Here is a 25,859-nt window from a genome sequence, read left to right as displayed (position 1 = left end):
CCACTTATTGAAGAGGCTGTCTTTTCTCCACTGTATATGCTTGCCTCCTTTATCAAAGATAAGTTGACCATATGTGTGTGGGTTTATCTCTGGGCTTTCTATCCTGTTCCATTGATCTATATTTCTGTTTTTGTGCCAATACCAAACTGTCTTGATTACTGAAGCTTTGTAATACAGTCTGAAGTCAGGGAGCCTGATTCCCCCAGCTCCATTTTTCGTTCTCAAGATTGCTTTGGCTATTCGGGGTCTTTTGTGTTTCCATACAAATTGTGAAATTTTTTGTTCTAGTTCTGTGAAAAATGCCAGTGGTAGTTTGATAGGGATTGCATTGAATCTGTAGATTGCTTTGGGTAGTAGAGACATTTTCACAATGTTGATTCTTCCAATCCAGGAACATGGTATATCTCTCCATCTATTTGTATCATCTTTAATTTCTTTCATCAGTGTCTTATAATTTTCTGCATACAGGTCTTTTGTCTCCTTAGGTAGGTTTATTCCTAGATATTTTATTCTTTTTGTTGCAATGGTAAATGGGAGTGTTTTCTTAATTTCACTTTCAGATTTTTCGTCATTAGTGTATAGAAATGCAAGAGATTTCTGTGCATTAATTTTGTATCCTGCTACTTTACCAAATTCATTGATTAGCTCTAGGAGTTTTCTGGTAGCATCTTTAGGATTCTCTATGTATAGTATCATGTCATCTGCAAATAGTGACAGCTTTACTTCTTCTTTTCCGATTTGGATTCCTTTTATTTCTTTGTCTTCTCTGATTGCTGTGGCTAGGACTTCCAGAACTATGTTGAATAATAGTGGTGAGAGTGGGCAACCTTGTCTTGTTCCTGATCTTAGTGGAAATGGTTTCAGTTTTTCACCATTGAGGACAATGTTGGCTGTGGGTTTGTCATATATGGCCTTTATTATGTTGAGGAAAGTTCCCTCTATGCCTACTTTCTGCAGGGCTTTTATCATAAATGGGTGTTGAATTTTGTCAAAAGCTTTCTCTGCATCTATTGAGATGATCATATGGTTTTTCTCCTTCAATTTGTTAATATGGTGTATCACATTGATTGATTTGCATATATTGAAGAATCCTTGCATTCCTGGGATAAACCCCACTTGATCATGGTGTATGATCCTTTTAATGTGCTGTTGGATTCTGTTTGCTAGTATTTTGTTGAGGATTTTTGCATCTATGTTCATCAGTGATATTGGCCTGTAGTTTTCTTTCTTTGTGACATCTTTGTCTGGTTTTGGTATCAGGGTGATGGTGGCCTCGTAGAATGAGTTTGGGAGTGTTCCTCCCTCTGCAATATTTTGGAAGAGTTTGAGAAGGATAGGTGTTAGCTCTTCTCTAAATGTTTGATAGAATTCGCCTGTGAAGCCATCTGGTCCTGGGCTTTTGTTTGTTGGAAGGTTTTTAATCACAGTTTCAATTTCAGTGCTTGTGATTGGTCTGTTCATATTTTCTATTTCTTCCTGGTTCAGTCTCGGCAGTTTGTGCATTTCTAAGAATCTGTCCATTTCTTCCAGGTTGTCCATTTTATTGGCATATAGTTGCTTGTAGTAATCTCTCATGATCTTTTGTATTTCTGCAGTGTCAGTGGTTACTTCTCCTTTTTCATTTCTAATTCTATTGATCTGAGTCTTCTCCCTTTTTCTCTTGATGAGTCTGGCTAATGGTTTATCAATTTTGTTTATCTTCTCAAAGAACCAGCTTTTAGTTTCATTGATTTTTGCTATTGTTTCCTTCATTTCTTTTTCATTTATTTCTGACCTGATCTTTATAATTTCTTTCCTTCTGCTGGCTTTGGGGTTTTTTTGTTCTTCTTTCTCTAATTGCTTTAGGTGCAAGGTTAGGTTGTTTATTCTAGATGTTTCCTGTTTCTTGAGGTAGGCTTGTATTGCTATAAACTTCCCTCTTAGCACTGCTTTTGCTGTGTCCCATAGGTTTTGGGTCGTCGTGTCTCCATTGTCATTTGTTTCTAGGTATTTTTTGATTTCCCCTTTGATTTCTTCAGTAATCACTTCGTTATTAAGTAATGTATTGTGTAGCCTCCATGTGTTTGTATTTTTTACAGATCTTTTCCTGTAATTGATATCTAGTCTCATAGCATTGTGGTCGGAAAAGATACTTGATACGATTTCAATTTTCTTAAATTTACCAAGGCTTGATTTGTGACCCAAGATATGATCTATCCTGGAGAATGTTCCATGAGCACTTGAGAAAAATGTGTATTCTGTTGTTTTTGGGTGGAATGTCCTATAAATATCAATTAAGTCCATATTGTTTAATGTATCATTTAAAGCTTGTGTTTCCTTATTTATTTTCATTTTGGATGATCTGTCCATTGGTGAAAGTGGGGTGTTAAAGTCCCCTACTATGATTGTGTTGCTGTCAATTTCCCCTTTCATGGCTGTTAGTATTTGCCTTATGTATTGAGGTGCTGCTATGTTGGGTGCATAAATATTTACAATTGTTATACCTTCCTCTTGGATCGATCCCTTGATCATTATATAGTGTCCTTCTTTGTCTCTTGTAATAGTCTTTATTTTAAAGTCTATTTTGTCTGATATGAGAATTGCTACTCCAGCTTTCTTTTGATTTCCATTTGCATGGAATATCTTTTTCCATCCCCTCACTTTCAGTCTGTATGTGTCCCTAGGTCTGAAGTGGGTCTCTTGTAGACAGCATATGTATGGGTCTTGTTTTTGTATCCATTTAGCCAGCCTGTGTCTTTTGGTGGGAGCATTTAATCCATTTACATTCAAGGTAATTATCGATATGTATGTTCCTATTCCCATTTTCTTAAATGTATTGGGTTTGTTATTGTAGGTGTTTTCCTTCTCTTGTGTTTCTTGCCTAGAGAATTTCCTTTAGCATTTGTTGTAAAGCTGGTTTGGTGGTGCTGAACTCTCTCAGCTTTTGCTTGTCTGTAAAGGTTTTAATTTCTCCATCGAATCTGAATGAGATCCTTGCTGGGTAGAGTAATCTTGGTTGTAGGTTTTTCTCCTTCATGACTTTAAGTATATCCTGCCACTCCCTTCTGGCTTGCAGAGTTTCTGCTGAGAGATCAGATGTTAACCTTATGGGGATTCCCTTGTGTGTTATTTGTTTTTTTTCCCTTGCTGCCTTTAATATGCTTTCCTTATATTTAATTTTTGACAGTTTGATTAATATGTGTCTTGGCGTGTTCCTCCTTGGGTTTATCCTGTATGGGACTCTCTGTGCTTCCAGGACTTGATTAACTATTTCCTTTCCCATATTAGGGAAGTTTTCAACTATAATCTCTTCAAAAATTTTCTCAGTCCCTTTCTTTTTCTCTTCTTCTTCTGGTACCCCTATAATTCGAATGTTGGCACGTTTAATGTTGTCCCAGAGGTCCCTGAGACTGTCCTCAGTTCTTTTCATTCTTTTTTCTTTATCCTGCTCTGTAGTAGTTATTTCCACCATTTTATCTTCCAGGTCACTTATCCTTTCTTCTGCCTCAGTTATTCTACTATTGATCCCATCTAGAGTATTTTTAATTTCATTTATTGTGTTTTTCATCATTGCTTGGTTCCTCTTTAGTTCTTCTACATCCTTGTTAAATGTTTCTTGCATTTTGTCTATTCTATTTCCAAGATTTTGGATCATCCTTACTATCATTATTCTGAATTCTTTTTCAGGTAGACTACCTATTTCCTCTTCATTTGTTAAGTCCAGTGTGTTTTGAGCCTGCTCCTTCATCTGCTGTGTGTTTTTCTGTCGTCTCATTTTGCCTATCTTACTGTGTTTGGGGTCTCCTTTTCACAGGCTGCAGGTTCGTAGTTCCCGTTGTTTTTGGTATCTGTCCCCAGCGGCTAAGGTTGGTTCAGTGGGTTGTGTAGGCTTCCTGGTGGAGGGAACTAGTGCCTGAGTTCTGGTGGATGAGGCTAGATCTTGTCTTTCTGGTGGGCACGTCCACGTCTGGTGGTGTATTTTGTGGTGTCTGTGGCCTTATTATGATTTTAGGCAGCCTCTCTGCCAATGGATGGGGTTGTGTTCCTGTCTAGCTAGTTGTTTGGCATAGGATGTCCAGCACTGTAGCTTGCTGGTCGTTGAGTGAAGCTGGGTCTTGATGTTGAGATGGAGATCTCTGGGAGATTTTTGCCGTTTGGTATTACGTGGAGCTGGGAGGTCTCTTGTGGACCAGTGTTCTGAAGTTGGCTCTCCCACCTCAGAGGCACGGCCCTGATGCCTGGCTGGAGCACCAAGAGCCTTTCGTCCACACGGCAGCTCAAGAAGAACTTCAGTTTTGTCTTACAGAAGGTGGGCAGATATCTCTTCACGTCCTTTGGGGCGTCAGAGAACGCTGGTTTTGATGTAAGACGATGGGAGAGAACGCCCGCCAGAGAAAGACTCAGGCTATTATCGGTTTTTTTAATGTGACATCACTATGACAGCCACTTCTCTGCTGTGTGTGTTTTGTTAAATTTTGCATTATTCGGACTAATTTGCAGTCGTGGTATTTGAATTCCATTTTCATTTGTCAGTCATCTTTTATAATAGCCTTCCAAATTATTATTTTTCTGGTATGTGAAAGGATTGTTCTTTCTTTTTTTTTTTTAAGTGGGGAATTTTCTGTTTCTGTAATGTTTGAATTTTTAACAATGAATATGTATTGTGAGTATGTGAGCAGAAAAATTAATAAATGCTCTAAGGAACATGTCATGATGTATGCAAAGACTTAACTATAAGGGTGTTTGCTGAAGTATTGTTTATAAGAGCAAAAAATCTGAAACCTTAAATATCCAATAATAGAAAGATGATTGAATATATTATTTATGACCATGCAATGGAAGATTGTACAGCCATTAAAAATTGTGCTACAGACCTGTATTTATTAATTTGGAAAGATGTCTATGATATATCAAAGGGGAAAAAAGCAGGTTATAAAATAATATGTGCCACATGTAATCACACTTTTTTTTTTTACAAAACAGTAGAATGGTTGATAGTTTCAAAAGCCCTCCCATGAGAAAAATACCTGGATGCTAAATAAATTACAACAGCATTTGTTGTAACTTTTTAACTTTTATTTTGAATAATTTAAAACTTACAGAAAAGTTACAGAAATAGTACACAAAACTCCTGTTTTCTCTTCACTCAGATTCCCCAATTATAAAATTCTACCCTGTTTATCTTTTTGCCTTCCCTCTCTCTCTCTGTCTCTCTCTTTGTGTGTATGCAGATAGATATCAATAGATAGATAGATTAATAGAGATATAGATATAATTTTTCTTCGAATTATTTGAGATTAAGTTGCAGTGACCATTGGGGTGCATGTGCGTTTTTGAATTATGGTTTTCTCTGGGCATATGCCCAGTAGTGGGATTGCTGGATCATATGGTAATTCTATTTTTAGTTTTTTAAGGAACCTCTAATAATTAGTGATGTTGAGCAGCTTTTCATGTGCTTCTTGGCCATCTGTATGTCTTCTTTGAATAAGTGTCTATTTAGGTCTTCTGCCCATTTTTGGATTGGCTTCTTTGTTTTTATTAATATTGAGCTGCATGAGCTGTTTATATATTTTGGAGATTAATCCTTTGTCCGTTGATTCATTTGCAAATATTTTCTCCCATTCTGAGGGTTGTCTTTTCGTCTTGTTTTTGGTTTCCTTTGAGGAGCAAAAGCTTTTAAGTTTCATTAGGTTCCATTTGTTTATTTTTGTTTTTATTTTCATTACTCTAGGAGGTGGATCAAAAAAGATCTTGCTGTGATTTATGTCATAGAGTGTTCTGCCCATATTTTCCTCTGAGAGTTTTATAGTGTCCTGTCTTACATTTAGGTCTCGAATCCATTTTGAGTTTATTTTTGTGTATGGTGTTAGGGAGTGTTCTAATTTCATTCTTTTCCATGTAGCTGTCCAGTTTTCCCAGCACCACTTATTGAAGAGGCTGTCTTTTCTCCATTGTATATCCTTGCCTCCTTTGTCATAAATTAGTTGACCATAGGTGCGTGGGTTTAACTCTGGGCTTTCTATCTTGTTCCATTGATCAATGTTTCTGTTTTTGTGCCAGTACCATATTGTCTTGATTACTGTAGCTTTGTAGTATAGTCTGAAGTCAGGGGTCTGATTCCTCCAACTCTGTTTTTTTCCCTCAAGACTGCTTTGGCTGTTCGGGGTCTTTTGTGTCTCCATAAAAATTTAAAAATTTTTTGTTCTAGTTCCGTAAAAAATGCCATTGGTAATTTGATAGGGATTGCATTGAATCTGTAGATTGCTTTGGGTAGTATAGTCATTTTCACAATATTGATTCTTCCAATCCAAGAACATGGTATATCTCTCCATCTGTTGGTATCATCTTTAATTTCTTTCATGAGTGTCTTATAGTTTTCTGCATACAGGTCTTTTGGCTCCCTAGGTAGGTTTATTCCTAGGTATTTTATTCTTTTTGTTGCAGTGGTAAATGGGAGTGCTTCCTTAATTTCTCTTTCAGATTTTTCATCATTAGCGTATAGGAATGCAAGAGATTTCTGTGCATTAATTTTGTATCCTGCAACTTTTACCAAATTCATTGATTAGCTCTAGTAGTTTTCTGGTGGGATCTTTAGGATTCTCTATGTAAAGTATCATGTCATCTGCAAACAGTGACAGTTTTACTTCTTCTTTTCCAATTTGTATTCCTTTTATTTCTTTTTTTTTTTTTTTGGCTGCGTTGGGTCTTCGTTGCTGCACGCGGGCTTTCTCTAGTTGCGGCGAGCAGGGACTACTCTTTGTTGCGGTGCGCAGGCTTCTCATCACAGTGGCTTCTCTTGTTGCGGAGCACGGGCTCTAGGCATGCGGGTTTCAGTAGTTGTGGCATGCGGGCTCTAGAGCGCAGGCTCAGTAGTTGCGGCGCACGGGCTTAGTTGCTCTGCAGCATGTGGGATCTTCCTGGACCAGGGCTCGAACCTGTGTCCCCTGCATTGGCAGGTGGATTCTTAACCACTACGCCACCAGGGAAGCCCTCCTTTTATTTCGTTTTCTTCTCTGATTGCCGTGGCTAGGACTTCCAAAACTATGTTGAATAATAGTGGTGAGAGTGGATATCCTTGTCTTGTTCCTAATCTTAGAGGAAATGCTTTCAGTTTTTCAACATTGAGAATGATGTTTGCTGTGGGTTTGTCGTATGTGGCCTTTATTATGTTGAGGTAGGTTCCCTCTATGCACACTTTCTGGAGAGTTTTTTATCATAAATGGGTGTTGAATTTTGTCAAAAGCTTTTTCTGCATCTATTGAGATGATCATATGGTTTTTCTTCTTCAATTTGTTAATATGGTGTATCACATTGATTGATTTGCATATATTGAAGAATCCTTGCATCCCTGGGATAAATCCCACTTGATCATGGTGTATGATCCTTTTAATGTGTTGTTGGATTCTGTTTACTAGGATTTTGTTGAGGATTTTTGCATCTATATTCATCAGTGGTATTGGTCTGTAATTTTCTTTTTTTGTAGTATCTTTGTCTGGTTTTGGTATCAGGGTGATGGTGGCCTCATAGAATGAGTTTGGGAGTGTTCCTTCCTCTGCAGTTTTTTGGAAGAGTTTGAGAAGGATAGGTGTTAGCTCTTCTCTAAATGTTTGATGGAATTCACCTGTGAAGCCATCTGGTCCTGAACTTTTGTTTGTTCGAAGATTTTTAATCACAGTTGCAATTTCATTACTTGTGATTGGTCTGTTCATATTTTCTATTTCTTCCTGGTTCAGTCTCGGAAGGTTGTGCATTTCTAAGAATGTGTGCATTTCTTCCAGGTTGTCCATTTTATTGGTGTAGAGTTGCTTGTAGTAGTCTCTTAGGATGCTTTGTGTTTCTGCAGTGTCGTAACTTCTCCTTTTTCATTTCTAATTTATCAGTTTGAGTCCTCTCCCTCTTTTTCTTGATGAGTCTGGCTAATGGTTTATCGACTTTGTTTATCTTCTCAAAGAACCAGCTTTTAGTTTTATTGATCTTTGCTATTGTTTTCTTTGTTTCTATTTCATTTATTTCTGCTCTGATCTTTATGATTTCTTTCCTTCTGCTAACTTTGGGTTTTGTTTGTTCTTCTTTCTCTAGTTCCTTTAGGTGTAAGGTTAGATTGTTTATTTGAGATTTTTCTTGTGTCTTGAGGTAGGCTTGTATTGCTATAAACTTCCCTCTTAGAACTGCTTTTGCTGCATCCCATAGGTTTTGGGTTGTCGAGTTTTCATTGTCATTTGTTTCTAGTTATTTTTTGATTTCCTTGAATTTTTTTTTTTTTTTCTTTTGGCCACACAGCACAGCATGTGGGCTCTTAGTTCCCCGACCAGGGATCAAATCCCTGTCCTCTGCCGTGGCAGCACAGAGGCTTAACCATTGGACCACCAGTGAAGTCCCTAGCCTTCTCGAATTTTTAGATCAAGAGATTTCCTTGTCATTAGTTCTTAGAGGACAACTTTCTCTTTTTAGATTTGGTAACTCAGTAAATGTCATTCCATCCAAGATTTATGCTCTGAGTTAAAAGAGTACAAACTGTTATTGCCACACAGTCTTTGGCTGTTTATACCATTCTCACATGTTGTCATATTGGATGTGTGGGTAAGATGATTTTCTCATAGTTTACGTGGGACAAACAGGGTAAGGTGGGAGGTGTGGCATCTCATCGTCTCTAATACTCAAAACTACTGATTATCAGGGATTTGTGAAAATATTCAATTCTTTCTTAAAAAGCCTGTGGGTACCTCTTGGAGGCAATGAACACTGGACTTTACTGTGCATCTTGTAATAGAATCCTTGCCTTTATTTGTGTTCAGTTTTCACTGTCGAGGTTCAGGTTAAGTTCAAGTTTTCTAGGATTGAGAAGACAAGTTTTGTTTATCTTGTTATGACTTTCATGGTTTGACTGAGTTTGCTGACTTGAGACTAATTTTTTTTTTTTTTTTTTAATCCAACTGCTTTCAGAGTGCTATATGGAGTTCTAGAAAGCCAAATGTGCTATTGGGGTCAGGGGTTAATAGATTCAAAGCTGCATCTCTGAATTCCTCTACAGCTGGATTTGTGTACGTACATCCATCACTACCTGGCCAGGCTTAACACTTTATAGTCCGATATATAGACACATACCCTGGCAGATAGTGGGGCAAGCTCTTATGTCTTTATTACCATTAGCAGAGCTCTCAGGAAAGGCCTGCTTTATATTCCAACAAGAGAACTTATTTTGTGTGAATGTAAGAATAAATAAGGACCTGAGGATTTTTTTCTTTAGCTTGCAAAGTAGCATACCCCTGTATATCTGGTAGATGGATTTCTTTTTTATTCTAAGTAACCATCATATGGAAGCGGTAAAAACTATTTGTAATTTGCATGTCATTATAATGATATTTTAAAAGCTCCATGGCTCAGGACCTTGGGCCAGGGCATAGAAAGAGTTTCATGGTAGCAAACTAAGCATTCCTTGTAACAGGATGTGAACTGCAACAGAATGCTTGAGGCGATATTAAATTGGGGTGATTTTTAGAAAGTGACAAATGGTTTATGTTTCCTAAATCTGAGATGGGTTCTACCAGCTCTGAATGGCTGCCAAGTAATGTTATCACTTGCCTGCTTTGTAACTGCCTCAATTATTTCCTTCCCCAGCCCTGTATGATGAGATTCGTCAGTTTCGCAAGGCCTGTGGGGAGGCTCATCTCAAAACCATCTTAGCAACAGGAGAACTTGGATCTCTTACGAATGTCTATAAAGCCAGTATGATAGCAATGATGGCAGGTAAGCCAGGTTTTATATTGAAATGATGGTATATATTGATGTTTTTAGAAGAAATAAGTGAGTCAGAGCATTTGGCTATTAGCTGAAAGTGCTAACCACTTGGAGTTTGTTTTGGTCGGGGATCAGATACTTTATGAATACATGTGCAGTGGGAAATGGTCGCAAACTTGGCTTTCTTCCACATATTTTGGTGGCATTTCATCACTGCACTATCCTTGTAAGGCAGTAGATGGCTCTCTTGTTAGTGAATTGCCTTCTGCGTTATTCTTTGATTATTCATTCATCAACATACGTTAGACAGGAATTTCTTTAACTGACTTATTCCTCTCTGTGAATTTAGGATTTGATTTTTCTCAGAGATCCATATCCATACTGTCTAAGGCAGCCTGTGCTTTGTTTGTGTTAATTTTTTCTTCTTAAATTTAGGGCAGTGTCATTGTTTTTTATATTTTGAAATGTACCTTGACTTATTCTTTATCTTTACAAACAGCATGTCTAGCCAGTCATACGCCCAAGGTTGAAACTTGGGAGTCATGCTGGATTGCTTTTTCTCACCTTCATATGAATCAGTGAACGAGTCTTGAGAGTTCTACTTTTTTACCGTACCTAATACGTCCTTGCTCCATTCTGTGTGCTGCTCTCTTAGACCACAGTCATTCCCCACATGGATCACTTCAACGGTCTCCTAACTAGTTTTCCCTGTCTCTACTTTTGTCCCCTTTCAATCTGTTCTCCACACTGTTGCCAGAATCATCTCTTTAAAATGCCAATTTGGTTGTGGTACTGCTTGCTGAAAATCCTTCAGCGGCTCCCCTTCATTTTCAAGATACAATATAAATTCCTTCAGCCTGACTTTAAAAAAGGACCTTCCCAGGGAATTCCCTGGTGGTCCAGTGGTTAGGACTGCACACATCCACTGCAAGGGGCCCAGGTTCGATCCCTGGTCGGGGAACTAAGATCCTGCAAGACGTGTGGCACGGCCAAAAAAATAAAAGTGAAAATAAAAAAGGTCTTTCTCAAGACCCTGCCTGTGCCTCTGCCATCGCCTCATTTTCCCTGCATACCATATGCTCCAGCTCTATGGAATTACCCGCTGTGGTCTGCACATGGTACCGTACAATCCTCTGGAGTCTTTGTACCTGCTGTGTGCCTGCCTGGAATGCCTTTTGCCCAAATAACTCTTGAACATCTTCAGATTCAGCATAGTTGTCACTCTTTTCGAGGATATTTCCCCAATACTGCTTCCTCCCCCACCACTTGGTTTGTTATCCCCTCTGCATGCCCTCATAGTGTTCTGTTAAAACGTCTATCAGATAACTTATCATACTATACTGTGACTCAGTATTGGACTTTTAGGTGCCCTACTAGTGGCTCCGTGTTTGGAAGATACGTGACTCTTCAGGTCTTAAATCTGGGCCTTTGTTGTGGTCACCCTCTAGATTTTTCTACTCGTGCGCTTTTTGAAGACTCAAACGAAGCATCGTTCCCTGGAACTCTACTGAAAATCAGCCAACTGGGCATTAATGAAGCTGTTACTCTGGTCACTGCTGCTGTATCCAAAAGATCTCTGCCCTGCTTGTTTCATTTAGAGCGAAATCTCTGAAAACCCAAGGATAAGGAAGAGTGGAACACTTTAAAGAGTGGGACATCAGTTATGTTGGTGTTTCAAAGGCCCCCAGTAATAGAAGATGCTGCATCTCTCAGGAACCTGGGCAAGGCCCGTTGGAGTCTTAGGTAGACCAGTAGCCTCCCTTTTCATGCTCCTCACCAGGACAAGGGAGTTAGCCCAGAATGCCATGATCCAGGTCACAGTGAAAGTATATTCATTCTGGGCCGGCAGCCAACCCTGTCCTACTCACTGCACCTACTGCATAGATAGGAACATGGTATTAGGTCCTCATGCTTGGACACTTCTGTTCCATCCTCCATCCCACCCATCGCAGCCACAGACAGAAATGTGACTAGAAACACGCTCTCCCCTGTTCCTGCTGGCTTGTGTCCGTGTCCATGTCATTGTTTATCTCCTTCATTTCTTCATCTAATCAGTGTCTATTACTGTGAGTAATATAACTTTGTCTGTGAGGTGTTTTACCAGATACTTTAGAATAATATTTCTTCACCTTCACACCAGCCCTGTAGTTGATGAAGAAACTTAAGATGGAGAGACTTGCCTAAGGTTCAAAGCTAATTGATCACATAAGTCATTATTTGAACCCAGGTCTTCTGGCTTCAGGTGTATTGCTTCTTCAGTTGTAACCCAGCTGTCTCCCAAGGCACTGTGCTAGATCTTACCATGAATTAAAGGCACATATTTGTGAAGTATCATGCACTTCCTGGCCCACAGTTTATGCTTCCTGTTTTGTTAAGAAGGTATATAACATAAACGAAGTATGTTTTGAAAGATTTTTTAAATTAAAAAAATTTATGGGCTAAACTCGTGTTTCATCCTATTTCTGTAGTATTTTTTAAAACTGTTTTTGTTTTCTTCAAAATCAACTTCACTGAGGTAAATTTACATTCAATAAAGTTCAAGTGTTAAGTGTACGATACGATGAGTTTTGACAATTTGTATATTCCATCATACCAGAAATATCCTTTGTTCCCCTTTGCAGTCAGTTCCACTCTTTTTTACCTTCTGCTCCAGGTGCAATAACTGATCTGCTTTTATCACCATAGATTAGCTTTGCCAGTTTTAGAACATTATACTTATATAGGATGTACTCTTTTGTGCTTGTTCCCCTCCCCCACCCCCGAGGTAATAGCTGTGAGATCTGTCACATTGTTCTGTGTATAACGAGTTTGCTTAGTGGCTTTTCATTGTACACATATATGAGTTGCTAAATTTATTGGTCTGAAGTGTTTGTAATATTCTCTTATTAGTCTGATGTCTGTAGGGTCTATGGTTATGTCTCCTTTTTTATTCCCGATATTGGTCATTTTTGTTTTCTGTTGTTGTTATTGTTGTTCTTTGTTTCATTTTGGTAGAAAATAGTCTTGCTAGGGGTCTGCCAGTTTTATTAGTCTTTTCAAAGAGCTCAAGTTGGTTGATCACACTTTTTAGATCTGATTTGCTTGGTTTCACTTTGGTATACTTGTTCTTTTAATTGCTGAGAGGGCTGTTAAAATCTCCAGATATGATTGTGGATTTGCATACTTATCCTTTTAGTTTTGTCAGCTTTTTCTAACTTTATTGTGGAGCTCTGTTGTTAAGTATAGACACTTTTAGGATTGGTATGTTTACCTGTTGAATTAGCATATTCATCATTATGACATGTCCCTTGTTATCTCTGGTACTAGACCTTTGTCTGAATGTCCACTTTGTCTAATATTAATCTAGCCACACTGGCTTTCTTGTGCTTACCATTTGCATGGTATATCTTTTTCCCATCCTTTTATTTTCAACCCATCTGTGGTTATATATTTAAAGTTATCCCTTAGAGACAGATGTTTAAAAAATTCATTGTGGTAATCTCTGCTTTTTAATTGAAATGTTTTGTCCATATACACTTCACATAATTATTGATATGATAGGATTTAAGTCTATCATCTTGCCATTTGTTTCCTCCTTGTTCTGATCTATTTTTGTTCCTCTTTTCCTGCCACCTTTTGCGTTCATCAGATACAGCACTTCATTTTTATTTTTTCTATTGGCTTTTTATCTACAGCCTCTTTGTATTTTTTTAGTAGTTGCTCTAGCAAATTACAGTATGCATTTTTAACTTATCACAGTCTACTTAGAATTAACATTACAGATGTACCATAGAGATAGTGCAAGTTTGGGTCCAGACCACTGCAATGAAGCGAATATTGCAATAAAGCAAATCACATGAATTTTTTGGTTTCTCAGTTCATATAAAAGTTATGTTTACACTGTACTATAATCTATTAAGTGTACTATAGCATTATGTCTAAAAAAACAATATACATACCTTAGTTAAAAAATACTTTATTGCAAAAAATGCTAACTATCATCTGTGCCTTCAAAGAGTTGTAATCTTTTTTGCAGTAGTAACATCAAAGATTTCTGATCACAGATCACTATAACAAATATAATAGTAATGAAAAATTTTGAAATATATCAAGAATTACCAAAGTGTGGCACAGAGACACAGAGTGAGCAACTGCTGTTGGAAAAATGGTGCCAATAGACTTGCTTGATGCAGGGTTAACACACACCTTCAATTTGTAGAAAATGCAATATCTGTAAAGTGTAATAATGCAAAGCGCAATAAAGCAAAGCACAATAAAATAAGGTATGCCTGTATTCCACTTTACACTTCAAACGTCACAAATGTAAAAACCTTACAGCAGTTCCATTTACACCCTCATTAGTCCTTTGAATTATTTTAATGTACTTCTTCTTCCAACTATTTATAAACTATTCCTCAAAATGATGTGATTTTTGTTTTGACAGTCATTTGTCTTTTAAGGAAATTAAAAGGAAAAAAAACTAAGTAAAACTAGTCTTTTACATGTCATTTCCATCTTTTATCCTTCCTGTAGTCTGCTGGTGATTAATTCTCTCAGATTTTGTTCATTGGAAAATGTCTTTATTTCACCTCCATGTTTCAAGGATGGTTTGCTGAATATAGAGTTTCAGGTTACAGTTTTATTTTTATTTCAGCACTTAACCATATCATTCCATTTCTTGGAATTCTATTTCTTCTTGTTTTCCTATAAGTAATGTTTTATCAAATACCCAGTCAGTATTTTCTCTTTATCTTTGTTTTTCACTAATTTGACTGTGATGTGCCTAAGTGTGGTTTTCTTTGTATTCATCCTGCTTGTAGTTTGCTGAGCTTCTTGGATTTGTAGGTTGTTGTTTTAGGACTTCTCTGCCCCACTCTCTTTCCTTCTAGGACCCAAGTACCTGAGTGTTAGATATTGTCTCACAGCTTACTGGGGCCTATTCATTTTAATTCTAATCTTTCTCCCCCGCCTCTGTTTTTCTGCTTGGCTAATATACGTGGATCTTTCTTCAAGTTCATTGACCCTTACTTTCCACCTTAAATTTACTTTTATGCCCATCCATTGAAATTTATGCTCCTGAACATTTTTAGTTTTAGAATCCATTTATTCTTTTTTAGAATTTTAAGTTTTCTGCTATTTCCCATTTTTTCACTCATTGAGATCATTCTTTCTTTAAAATCCTTGAACATATTTGTAACAGCTGATTAAAGTCCTTGTCTGCTTATTTGTCTATCTTAAGTATCTTAAGGTCTGTATCTTGAGCTGGCAATTTCCCAGTGCCTAAAAATAGTTGCCTTATATATTTTGCTCAGTTATATAGTTATTTATAGCAGGAGGGCAAGTCTGGTAACATATCTTCTCTCATGTTTGGAATTCTTCATGGCTTTTGTTTTCCCATTAATTTAGCATCATAAATCTCAAAAGGAAAGGGGTTTGCCATTTACATTCATAATAATTTTTATCTTACAATTTCGATAGCCATTTCTATTATTCTCTCAAACACAATTCTCTAAAGAGAGAAAGGTGGAAATACGTAACTACGTTAGTCTAGTATTATACATCATTGTAAGTAAAAACTTAGCCAGGGTGTGTTTACATTTTTGCTCAACTAAGTGATTCGTAGCCTACTTTTGGTTTAATCTTGTTTAGGAATCTCTCAAAATGTTTTAGGGGAAGGAGCCACGTTCATAGGAGTTAGAAGACCTGGACTCTTGTTCTATCTTGCAGAATTTGTGACCTTGAACAAATAAATTAATCTGATTATAACTTCAGATGAAGTAATGTATATGACCTTTGGTGTAACTGTAGGAGATAAAAGCTATTGAGCTGGATTACATTCTGTACTGATCCCAAGGCTTACTGTATTAGTAGGATTGTTCAGTGAATCTTACATATGAACTTGTTTTGCCGGCTTTTGACTCTGTCTTAAAAAAGAAAGGTGCAGGGCTTCCCTGGTGGCGCAGTGGTTGAGAATCTGCCTGCCGATGCAGGGGACACGGGTTCGAGCCCTGGTCTGGGAAGATCCCACATGCCGCGGAGCGACTAAGCCCGTGAGCCACGGTTGCTGAGCCTGCGTGTCTGGAGCCTGTGCTCCGCAACGGGAGAGGCCGCGATAGTGAGAGGCCCGCGCACCGCGATGAAGAGTGGCCCCCACTTGCCACAACCAGAGAAAGCCCTCACACAGAAACGAAGACCCAACACAGCCATAAATAAATAAATAAATAAAATTTAAAAAAAAAAAAAAAAAAAAGAAAGGTGCAAAAAATATCTGATTCGTTGAGAATCGCAATTAGATGTGGCCCAGTTTATTTTTCTTATGGTACACTTCTTAGCTCTGGTTGTCATTGCTCCTGATTCTTTTACAGTGGAGGCTGTAGCAGCCACCTCAGCTCTTCAGACATGTATACGATCACTTATTCAGCAGCTACAATGGTCCAGAACCAAGCCAGGAACCAGAAAAAAATAAGTAAACAAATAAAATATTTTGAATAGATGAAATACATGTGATTATAATCTATAATACAACAGTAATAATAAGTAACATTTCTTGAGCATTTACTGTGTGACAGGTACTATTTTAAGGGCTTTATATATATTTACATTTAACCTTCACAACAACTCTATGAGGTCGGTACTCTTCTATGGTAAAATAAGAACATCAGTTAAAAGGATATCTTTGCTGCTATTCTGTATGGTCATTTTTGCTATTTGTAAACATCCCAGGTATTTCTGTCTTTGTTATACCATTTTCTGTGTCTGTTATAGCCTTCTCCCCTCCTGTTAGCTGTTTTTAAAGATTTAAGTGAAACTTTCATACTCTGTCAAATCTCTCTATGATCCTTTAAAGGCAGAATTAATTGTTCATACTGTCCTTCTCTTAGGTATATAATACCAGGAGAATTAATTCTGGTATATAAATACCAGTAGCATTTGTCATGTAGTATCACCATCAGTTGTTTTACCTCTTATTTTTTTTTTATAAAACTATGAACCTCCTTGAGGCCAAGAATTATCTTCCTTATCTGTTTTCCCCTGTGATTGCTACCCTGCCTGACATCTAGGAGAGCCTAAGGAAGTATTTTGGAATACACCAATGAGTCAGTGAGAGAGACAGACAGAGGTAAGGAAGAGTGAAAATAGGCAAAGTGAAATTAGATTAGATTAGGTCTAGATTCATCTTCCCAGATGTGCCACCACCTTGTAGAGTTTGGACATGTTATTTTGAGAGTTTTTATTTTAATTGAACAAAAAGATAGAAAATGTATACCTTTGACAAGGAGATTGTATATACAAAGTATGGCTTAGGCAATCCAAGCAGTGGTATGATGTATAAAAGTTTTGTTAGGATTCTCAGAAAGTTCTAGAAGCAAGGAAAAGACCAAGGAGAACTTTTTGCCTTGGCTTTTTGGTCACTGAAAATGGATCTTACTTTTACATTAGTGGAAATGTGGTGAGAGAAATATAAATAAAGGAGAAGGTGAGGTGGGAATAAACAGTTTGAAGGGAAAATAATCAAGGAAGGGAAACGAGAGCCATATTTTTTTCATCAAACAAGCCAAGAACAAGGTGATAGGAAGTAAGATAGAAAGGGAAACATGCTTATAGAAAAGAGAAGTCGAAAGCTGACCTGCTAAGGGATTTCAGCCCAGCAAATGAACACATTAAGAATAATACCGGAATGTAGAAAAGTGGCTTTATCTTTCAGTAGCCTGGACCGTTTGCACACGTGCAACAGCTAACAGGCTCTGCTCTGAAGTTATGCTAGACCTTATCTTTGGAAATAATGCAGGCATGATAAATAAGGTTGGAGTAGAAAAGCACTAAAGATGCAATCATAATGTCATCAGGTTTGAATTGCTGATGAAGATCTGTGGGAAGAGTACTAACATGAAAATATGGGCTTGAGAAAAGCAGACCTTGAAGGGAATGCAAAATGAGTTTCGAACTTGGCTGGGATTTTGTAACATATAGGAAATGAAAAATGAAAAAAGTAGGAACCAGGGGAGGGAATACTCGAAATTCAACCCAATAAGATCAAAGTAATACAGAAACAATGGGATGAAGCAAAGAAGTAGACAAAAATAGGAGGGAAGCCATTAAGTAAATAAAATAAAGGGGAAGAATAGTGGGAAACTTGCTATGACTAAAGGAAACCAAAATCCTAACAAAATGCTGTGATTAATAGCAAATTAACATCTAAGATTTTTTTAAAAACATTTAAAAAATTTAAAAATATGACTCAAACAGTAGAATAAAAGACAGTGTAGATTTATTTTTCTAAAGATTGTCAGAAGTCGCACTGAGTCCTTCATCTTAGGCTGCAAGTCTTTGTATTCTCGAGGAGTATTGGTCCAGATGGCACATACAGCCCCCTGGGGTGTTCCAGCCTGGTTTTTTTGTTTGTTTGTTTGTTTTTGTTTTTTAAGTAAGATCTTGCCTTTCATAGGAAAGCATTTAATTTATGAGAAAGTATGCTTCAGTTGAAAGTTTATCACTGGGGAAAGCATAAGAATATAGATGTGCATTAGGTTAAGAAGTAAAGAATTTAAAGTGTAAATTTATTTACAGTTCCTTAAACTAGCCCTGAAAATTAAACCACTTACAGGGTAAAAACTAAATAACTTGCCATCTCATTCAAGGAGTCAATTTAAATTCAAGGCCCCAAGCAAAAATATCAGAAAGTTTACCTTCACTCACCCACGCCCTCCCCATCCTTTCTTGAGTGCAAAATAAAAAACTGCAGAAGAGAGGAGTTATCATGTTTTCTGGCCTCCCAGCAGTACAGGAACTACTGATGGTGCATTTTGGTCTATGAATGTCATTTTTATAAAAGGTTAAGTCTATACATTTAAGCATAAAGCATTTTCTGTGGCTCTTCACGGCTGGGCTTCTGGAGGGAAAAGGAAAAAAAAGGGAAAGCTTGAAAGCTTAGTTTTTTTGTATTGTATACTAGCCTGTGTAAAATTTTACTGTGTGAAATTTTTTTTACGTGTAACCCACCTTATTCCAAAAGCACATAACTGCCTTCTACAGACCTGGCTTGCCTAGAGAAATTCCCGGCACAAAGGCTTGCACATAACAAGTGCCTAGAAAATGCTCATTGATGGGTTAGGTTATCAGGTACAAGGGCATCAATAGATATATTTGTAAACAACATGCATAAAATTCATTTTTTTAAATAAATTTGTATTTTCTCAGCAAAAGAATAAGGGATTTTTCTTAATGAAATTCTGGTATATGACATAGAGGTGAGACCTGTAGGTAGTTGCTCATGTCTCTGAGATTCTGTTATTCATTTGTCTTTAATTCCTAACACGTTAACTTTTGTTACTTACTCTTTAATGTCTGTGCCAGCTAGTTACTGATCTTTTAGCAAACTCTTAAATGCTGGGAAATTGGAGTCCTCAAATGGTTCCCTCAGTACTTTGCACCAGGTAGACACTTGGTAAACGTATTTGTTGAATGATTTCGTGAATAAAGGTTAGTAAATCATGTGAAGTTAGTAGTTTACTGAATTCTTTTTGCCGTTGTTTTAAGAGGGAAGTAGGGGAGGTACCTTATCAACGTTGAGTGGCTGGAGACCTGAAGCTCGGAAGTTAAGTGACTAGACCAAGGCCACGCATTTAGGACGTGGCGGATTCTGAAGGGCTCTTGACTCCAAGTTCCATGCTTTAGTTATCGTGCAGTTCTGCTCTCCACCCTGCGATTGATCTGAATTATGTAAGATATGTTTAAGCTGTGTTTAACCTTTGGAGGCACAGACGTCTTTCTAGAGTCACTGAATGAGATTTATATGTTGAGCTGTACTTTTCTATTGAGGACAAGGAAAATAAGACAATAGACTGTTTGGAGAAAAACTCTAGGGGGTGGTGGACATGAAGTACACATGAAAGAGCAAGTTGAAAGCAAGCCTAGAGCCCAGCCTATGATAGACCCACAGCAAATCCTCGTTGAAATGAAAGGGAAGGTTGCAAGAGGACCCTGACCTCAGGCAGCTTCCACTGTAATTTTGCGTTCACCTGCGCTGCTGATGGTTCCATGATGATACACTTGGCAGTGAGCAGGGTCATGCTTATCAACTGCTACTTGAGTTCTGTACTAAGGTTCTTGTTTGTTTTCAGATTCCCCTCCCTGGGGTGCCCAGGGAACAGCTAGGGAGTGACAGTGGAAGTGGACCTTTCTCTTGTCCACCTGAGGAAGGAGAAGGAGAGAGGTCAAGGCTGAGGCCAGTGTAAGAATGAAGGCGCAGAGGGATGAGGTGAAAGGGTGCGGAGGACGGGAATGGTATTGGAGCGTGTGTAGAGGGACGTCCCAGCGTGGGATGAGGGAAGTTGAAACCTTCCCATGAAGAGTGATGGAAAAGATAGGGGGCGTCTTATTTAGGAAAAGCACGATCATTGGGGCTGTGTTATTGTGTTCAAATACTTGTACACACATATATACGCAAAAAATGATGAAAAAGCATGATTGTTGTCTATTACCCCAAGGTAGGAGGGCTGGGACCATCTTTTAGAAGTTATAGGAAGATGGATTTTGGCCTGGTGTAAAGCAGAGTTTTGTTAAAGTTCAAGTATTCTGGAACTTGGATGGGCCACGTCAGGAAGTAGGAGGTGTTCAAAGCGCAGGCTGGGCGACAGCCCGATGGAGCCAGTGTTAGATACATGATAGTCAGCAGCCATTGGGGTGCTTTCTGCTTTGGAGTTAAGTGTGATCCTAGAAGAAGAAACGTTTTATGTGAACCTTTGGACCTAAACATTAAATGTGATCCTTTGGAGTCGAGTCTGATCCTAGAGGAGAAAAATATTTTACACGCACGCATGCACACACACAGGTTGTGTGTGTGTGAAATTTCTGGGTAGATTTCAAGCCAGGATAGACAGGGCCCCCAAATATGGAATTAATGGGAAAAGAGGGAGGGTGTTGGTTTTCTAGGATTGCCATAACAAAGTACCTCAAACTCGGTGGCTTAAAACAACAGACATTTATTCTCATGGTTCTGGAGGGTAGATGTCCAAAATCAAGGTGTCCATAGGGCCGTGCTGCCTCTGAAATCTGTAGCGGAGAATCCTTTCTTGCTGGCAATACTTGGCATTCCTTGGCTTATAGATGCATCACTCCAATCTCTGCTTCCATCATCACATGGTCATCTTCTCCCTGTGTATTTCTGCGTCTCTTCTCTTCTTATAAGGACACCCATTATGTAATGGCCCACCTTACTTAGTAAGACCTTACCTTTACTTAAGTAATTGCATTTGCAATGATGCTATTTTCAAATAGGTCACTTTCTGAGGTACTGGGGTTTGGAACTTCAGCTTATATTTTTAGGGGGCACAGTTCAACCCATAACAAAGAGAAGTGGGGTTCTTGCACTGTGGTTCTATTATTTCCTGTAAAGACCTGAAGAAGTTCGAGAAAAATACTTTGAGTCAAACCAGCAAACTTAAATTCAGGTACAAAAGATTGATTTTTCCCTCTAAGCAATGTTGGATGGCTTTGTGGATAGGGGAAATCTAGCAGATATTAAATATTTTTATCTGCAAAAAGCATTTGGTAAGGTTCTCAATGGGAGATTAATGGCTAAAATAAAGAATGAGGCATTAGGAGATAAATTTGCTTATGAGCAAGAGACAGAGACTAACAGTAGAAGGAAATACTTTTTAGATTGGAAAGGAGTGACATACAGCACAAGCCAGGAATCAGTTTTGGGACCTATGGGTTTTTCACTTTATCTTTATTGGACTTTGTAATAAAAATACAGATCTTCAAACAGTCCAAGACACAGAGTGAGTAATACTACAAGCATCACTAATCAAAAGTTATTCTCTGTCATAAACTAAATGACTGATAATCAATACTGACACAAGAGTACACAATGTGCCGTAATATTATAAAATGGAGCAAGCAGTTCTCCTGTGTTCCCTTTTCTTCCGCATTTCTTTATTTGTTTTTCAAAAAACATTTGCAAGTTTCTAGGTTTACTTTATAAGCCAAATCAATGAAAAAAAAATATTTTTTTAAACTTGGAAAGATGTGTTAACTAAGAGAAAAATTGGTTGAAGCAAGACAAAGGTTATAACGCCGTCCCTAGAATAAAGAAATTAGGGACCCTGTGTGTTAAATTGCTCAGTGAGCTATTGAATCAAAAGATTTCAGGAGCGAGGGGGCGTTATTGAAATCATCAGCTTATTCTGCAGTCATGGCTTTAATGGAAGCATGTGCAAAAAAGTCATTGTCAGACTGATAAAACTACATGTCTGAGGGAGTGAAATATTATAGTATGGAAACATTTTTCTTTTCTTTTCCTTTTTAAAAATTTGAACATAATGGCTCTAAAAAAAAAATCTATAAAATCGAGTGATTGTATATGTAACTTTTGTCCTCCCAGGAACTAGTTGAGTATGTGGGAAACATACTTTTCAAATTGGAATTTTGCCTGCAACTCCTTCTGTCTCAGTCACTAAAAGGTCTTTGCAGATTCCTCTCTGTTTTTTCTTGATTTGTACATTGTCAGATAAGCCAAGAGAAATAGAGCAACTAAACATTAAAGAATTAACTCATAAAAGTTCTAAATGCTTTGAAAACTGGAAAGGATTATAAAGAATCTTGTTCATCTCAAAGCTCTCATTTTATAGGTGAGAAAACCGGGATCCAGAAAAGTCAGATTCGGAAGGAATTTACCCCAGAACAAATAAGTCAAAACACAGTCTAGAACGAGGTTCTTAACCCGGACTGCAAGTTAGAATATCCTGAAGAGCTTCTTCCATAAACTGTTGAAAAGATCCTACCACCCAGAGATTCTGATTTTAATGGTCTTGAATGGAACCAAGAGAATCAGTACTTTTTAAAAACTTCCCCTGGTGTGTCTACTGTGTAGGCAGGAATGAGAGCCTCTGATCTGGAATCTAGGTTTCCTGGTGTTAAGACAAGAATTTTTTCCACTTACCCTGATAGTTTAGAAATTATTCAGAGAGAGAATTTCAAATTCAAGGGGAAAAACCTTCAACAAAGATACTCCACAATGAACAGGCTGATTGTCCCTGTAGTTAGTTGCCTTACAGATGGCTTGTTGGGAACTCTGAACCTATATTCCCATAGAAACAAGATAGTAAGTGGTTATTTGGTCTCTCTGCCAAGCCTGAGTTTAGCAGACAGAATAACTGAAGTTTAGCTCTGCAGCAGTAGTTCTGTAGGTCCTAACTGACACGTGACAATGTTTTTTTTTGGAAGGACGTGAATTTGTATTTCTAATTAGGTCTCTAAGAACATTTTTCATCCTTTCACCACCTTGATAGTACTGAGGTCTCTCCTTCTTCCATCTGCAAGTTATTAGGTTTAGATCCTAACTGACACGTGACAATGTTTTATTTTTGGAAGGACGTGAATTTGTATTTCTAATTAGGTCTCTAAGAACATTTTTCATCCTTCCGCCACCTTGATAGTATTGCGGTCTCTCCTTCTTCCATCTGCAAGTTATTAGGTTTAGGGTTTGAATGGGGACTCCCCCAGTTCCAGGCTGTGCTGGGGGGGGGGTGGAAGGAAATGAGGGAGTGAGGGGTGGTAACAGCTGTGGTGAAGACGGAGGGGCTGGGGGAAAGGCTAGTTGGAAAGAGAAGGGCTAGGTTTTCTGTCATCCTAATACCTAGGGTGTTTGTTTCCCTCGAATGCGCTCATCCAGCAAGTATTTCATGAACATCTAGTGTTTATCAGTGCTATTCTGGGCATTGGAGAAGGATGAGACGAGAGAGGAGGGAGAGAAAGATAAGTAAGATGTAGCTCCTTCCCTTTAAACACTGACAATCTCTTAGTCTGGTGAGGAGGTGAAAATGGGGTTTATGGTTTGCCCTGTTGGGAACCCAGGGGCTGAAGGGACACTTATGCTGGGGCTGCAGGAACCTGGCGAACCCTCTGGAGGACTCATGGATGGGTTGGCAAAGCAAGTGGCCTTTGTGGAGGAGTCATTAGGTGCAGAGGTAGAGGAAGGGCGTTTCAGGCAGAGAAGCACATGCCCTTTTATACCCGCGAAGAACATGTCATGGTGAGAACGCTGGTATGATTGGGGTGGAGAAGTGGTGGGAGAAGCGGAGGAGGAAGCAGATAAGCTGTCTGGGGCTTACGGCCATGCTATAGAGTTTGTGTTCCCATCTGTGGGTGTGGAAAGTTTTTAGCCTTTGAAAGTTTATAGCCGGGAAATGAGCAATCACTTAATTCATTCATCCATTTATTCCTCCACTATGTGCCAGGCACGAGGGATAAATAAAGATCAATAAGACATCCTAACTCCAGACTCCTCTTCCTCCCTTACTGCTCTCTGCGGTAGTGGAGCAGTGATCAGATTTTCACTTTAGGGGCAGTGGATTTGGGCTGGAGACAGCGAACCTGTTAGGAAGCTGTTGTAGCAGTCTGGCCAACCAGGATGAGGAGCTGAACCCGGGCAGTACGGTGGGGATGGAGAGGAGTGGACGGCCATGGGGGGTATTAAGGGGGCAGAATGAATAGTACTTGGTGAATGGTTGTCTGCTGAGCAGGGAAGGGAGAGGACAAAACAACTCATAATGGTGCAGTTTATCAGGTTAGGGAATTCAAGAGAAACAAGGCTTTTTTCCAGCCCAGGAAGCTGAGCCTCTGCTTCCCATTACAAGACCTCCACCTGTTCATTCTGTTGTCGGCTTGTTGCAGAACCCACCATAGTCTCACCACTTTTCCCCTACCCTTCTGTTCTTGTAACAAGGAAAAGAATTTTTAAGGAAATCTGAGTAAGACTATGAAGATAAAAGAGAGGCTATTTTTCTGTTTAAAAACATTAGCAAGACAAAGCACGTAAAGCAAAACAGAGAATGAATACAGTTATTTTAGTGATTTGGGAGGAAAAGGAAATTCATGTTTTTACTTGAATTATCAGGATGATGCTTTGCTTTCCTAGTGACCCAAGAATGAGTGTTATAATATGCTTTTTGTAAAAAATTTATCATCAACTGGGGCATCAAAAGTTAAGTTTCCTATGTTACAAAGCTGCTAAATTGGGCAGGGACAACGGGGGAGGCACTGAACAGTCAATGAAATGGGAAAGAATTTAGATCATCCATGTCACATGAAGCCAGCAAAAGGCTGTTTGTAGAACGTTAGCTGCTATCACACTGGTTTTATGTTAACATTCTAGTGAATAATTAAAATTTTCCTGTTTATTTTTTAATAAAAAGGAAAAGCACATAAATTACCTCATAGAGTTTATAATATTATCTATAGTCGCTTTCACAGATGTAGAGGTTTCTGAGTAGGATTGCAGATTAGATAACTTAGACAGTTTAAAAGCAGATTTTCTTCTGCATTCCGGGTGTTTTCATCTCACCATGTTCATTATTAGAATGCCTTTCAAAAATATAAAATGAAAATCCTTAAAACTACTACTTGGAGACATTTTCATTAGAGGTGGTGTTTTCTAAATTGAGTGGTTATTACATATATTTTTTCTGCTGAAATTATTTTTGAAGTACATTTCTCATTTTCATCCTGTGTCTATAAGCACACACCCAGGCATGGCTGATACTCTCTCTCTTCCTGCTTAGCTTTTTAACAGCTGGACTCCCATGAGGTGATCAGGGACTCCCTTATAATTCAATATAGTTTTTAGTTAAACCCACCCTTCTTCACTACTGTTTTCTTTGGTTGTTCCTTCAGGGCTAGACTGGAAAAGCTCGGGGGGTTTTATTTAAGCAATTGACTCAGACAAAAAGCAGCTTACACAGAGATGGGGAAGAGATACAGCCTCAGAAACAAAGAGAAGGAGACAGACGTTGGGAAGCCACAGTCTTACGGTCTTGGGTGATGCTGTATTTGATGCTTTTAAGGATGTATTCTCGGCCCCAGAAGAAGAAGAGAAAAACAAAGGGACTGAGAAAATATTTGAAGAGATTATAGTTGAAAACCTCCCTAATATGGGAAAGAAAATAGTCAATCAAGTCCAGGAAGCACAGAGAGTCCAATACAGGATAAAACCAAGGAGAAACACGCCAAGACACATATTAATCAAACAATAAAAAATTAAATACAAAGAAAAAATATTAAAAGCAGCAAGGGAAAAGCAACAAATTACATACAAGTGAATCCCCATAAGGTTAACAGCTGATCTTTCAGCAGAAACTCTGCAAGCCAGAAGGGAGTGACAG

General features: G+C 38.3%; 1 protein-coding gene across 2 annotated transcripts in view; it reads left to right on the top strand.

The window, feature by feature from the left end:
* DERA (deoxyribose-phosphate aldolase) overlaps nt 1-25,859 on the top strand; it is a 117,835-nt gene that overhangs the window by 58,968 nt on the left and 33,008 nt on the right. The window contains exon 6 of one of the 2 annotated variants that reach the window (XM_057556173.1): nt 9,598-9,726. The exons of the other annotated variant lie outside the window; for it this stretch is intronic. Coding sequence (XP_057412156.1) covers nt 9,598-9,726 — 129 coding nt within the window. The remainder of the gene's footprint in view (nt 1-9,597; nt 9,727-25,859) is intronic. 2 annotated transcript variants of the gene reach the window in all.

This window comes from Balaenoptera acutorostrata, chromosome 11 (genome assembly GCF_949987535.1).
Source record: "Balaenoptera acutorostrata chromosome 11, mBalAcu1.1, whole genome shotgun sequence".
Lineage (NCBI taxonomy): Eukaryota > Metazoa > Chordata > Mammalia > Artiodactyla > Balaenopteridae > Balaenoptera > Balaenoptera acutorostrata.
The sequence above is the reverse complement of the archived record's forward strand: the minus strand, read 5'-3'. Positions and strand labels throughout refer to the sequence as shown.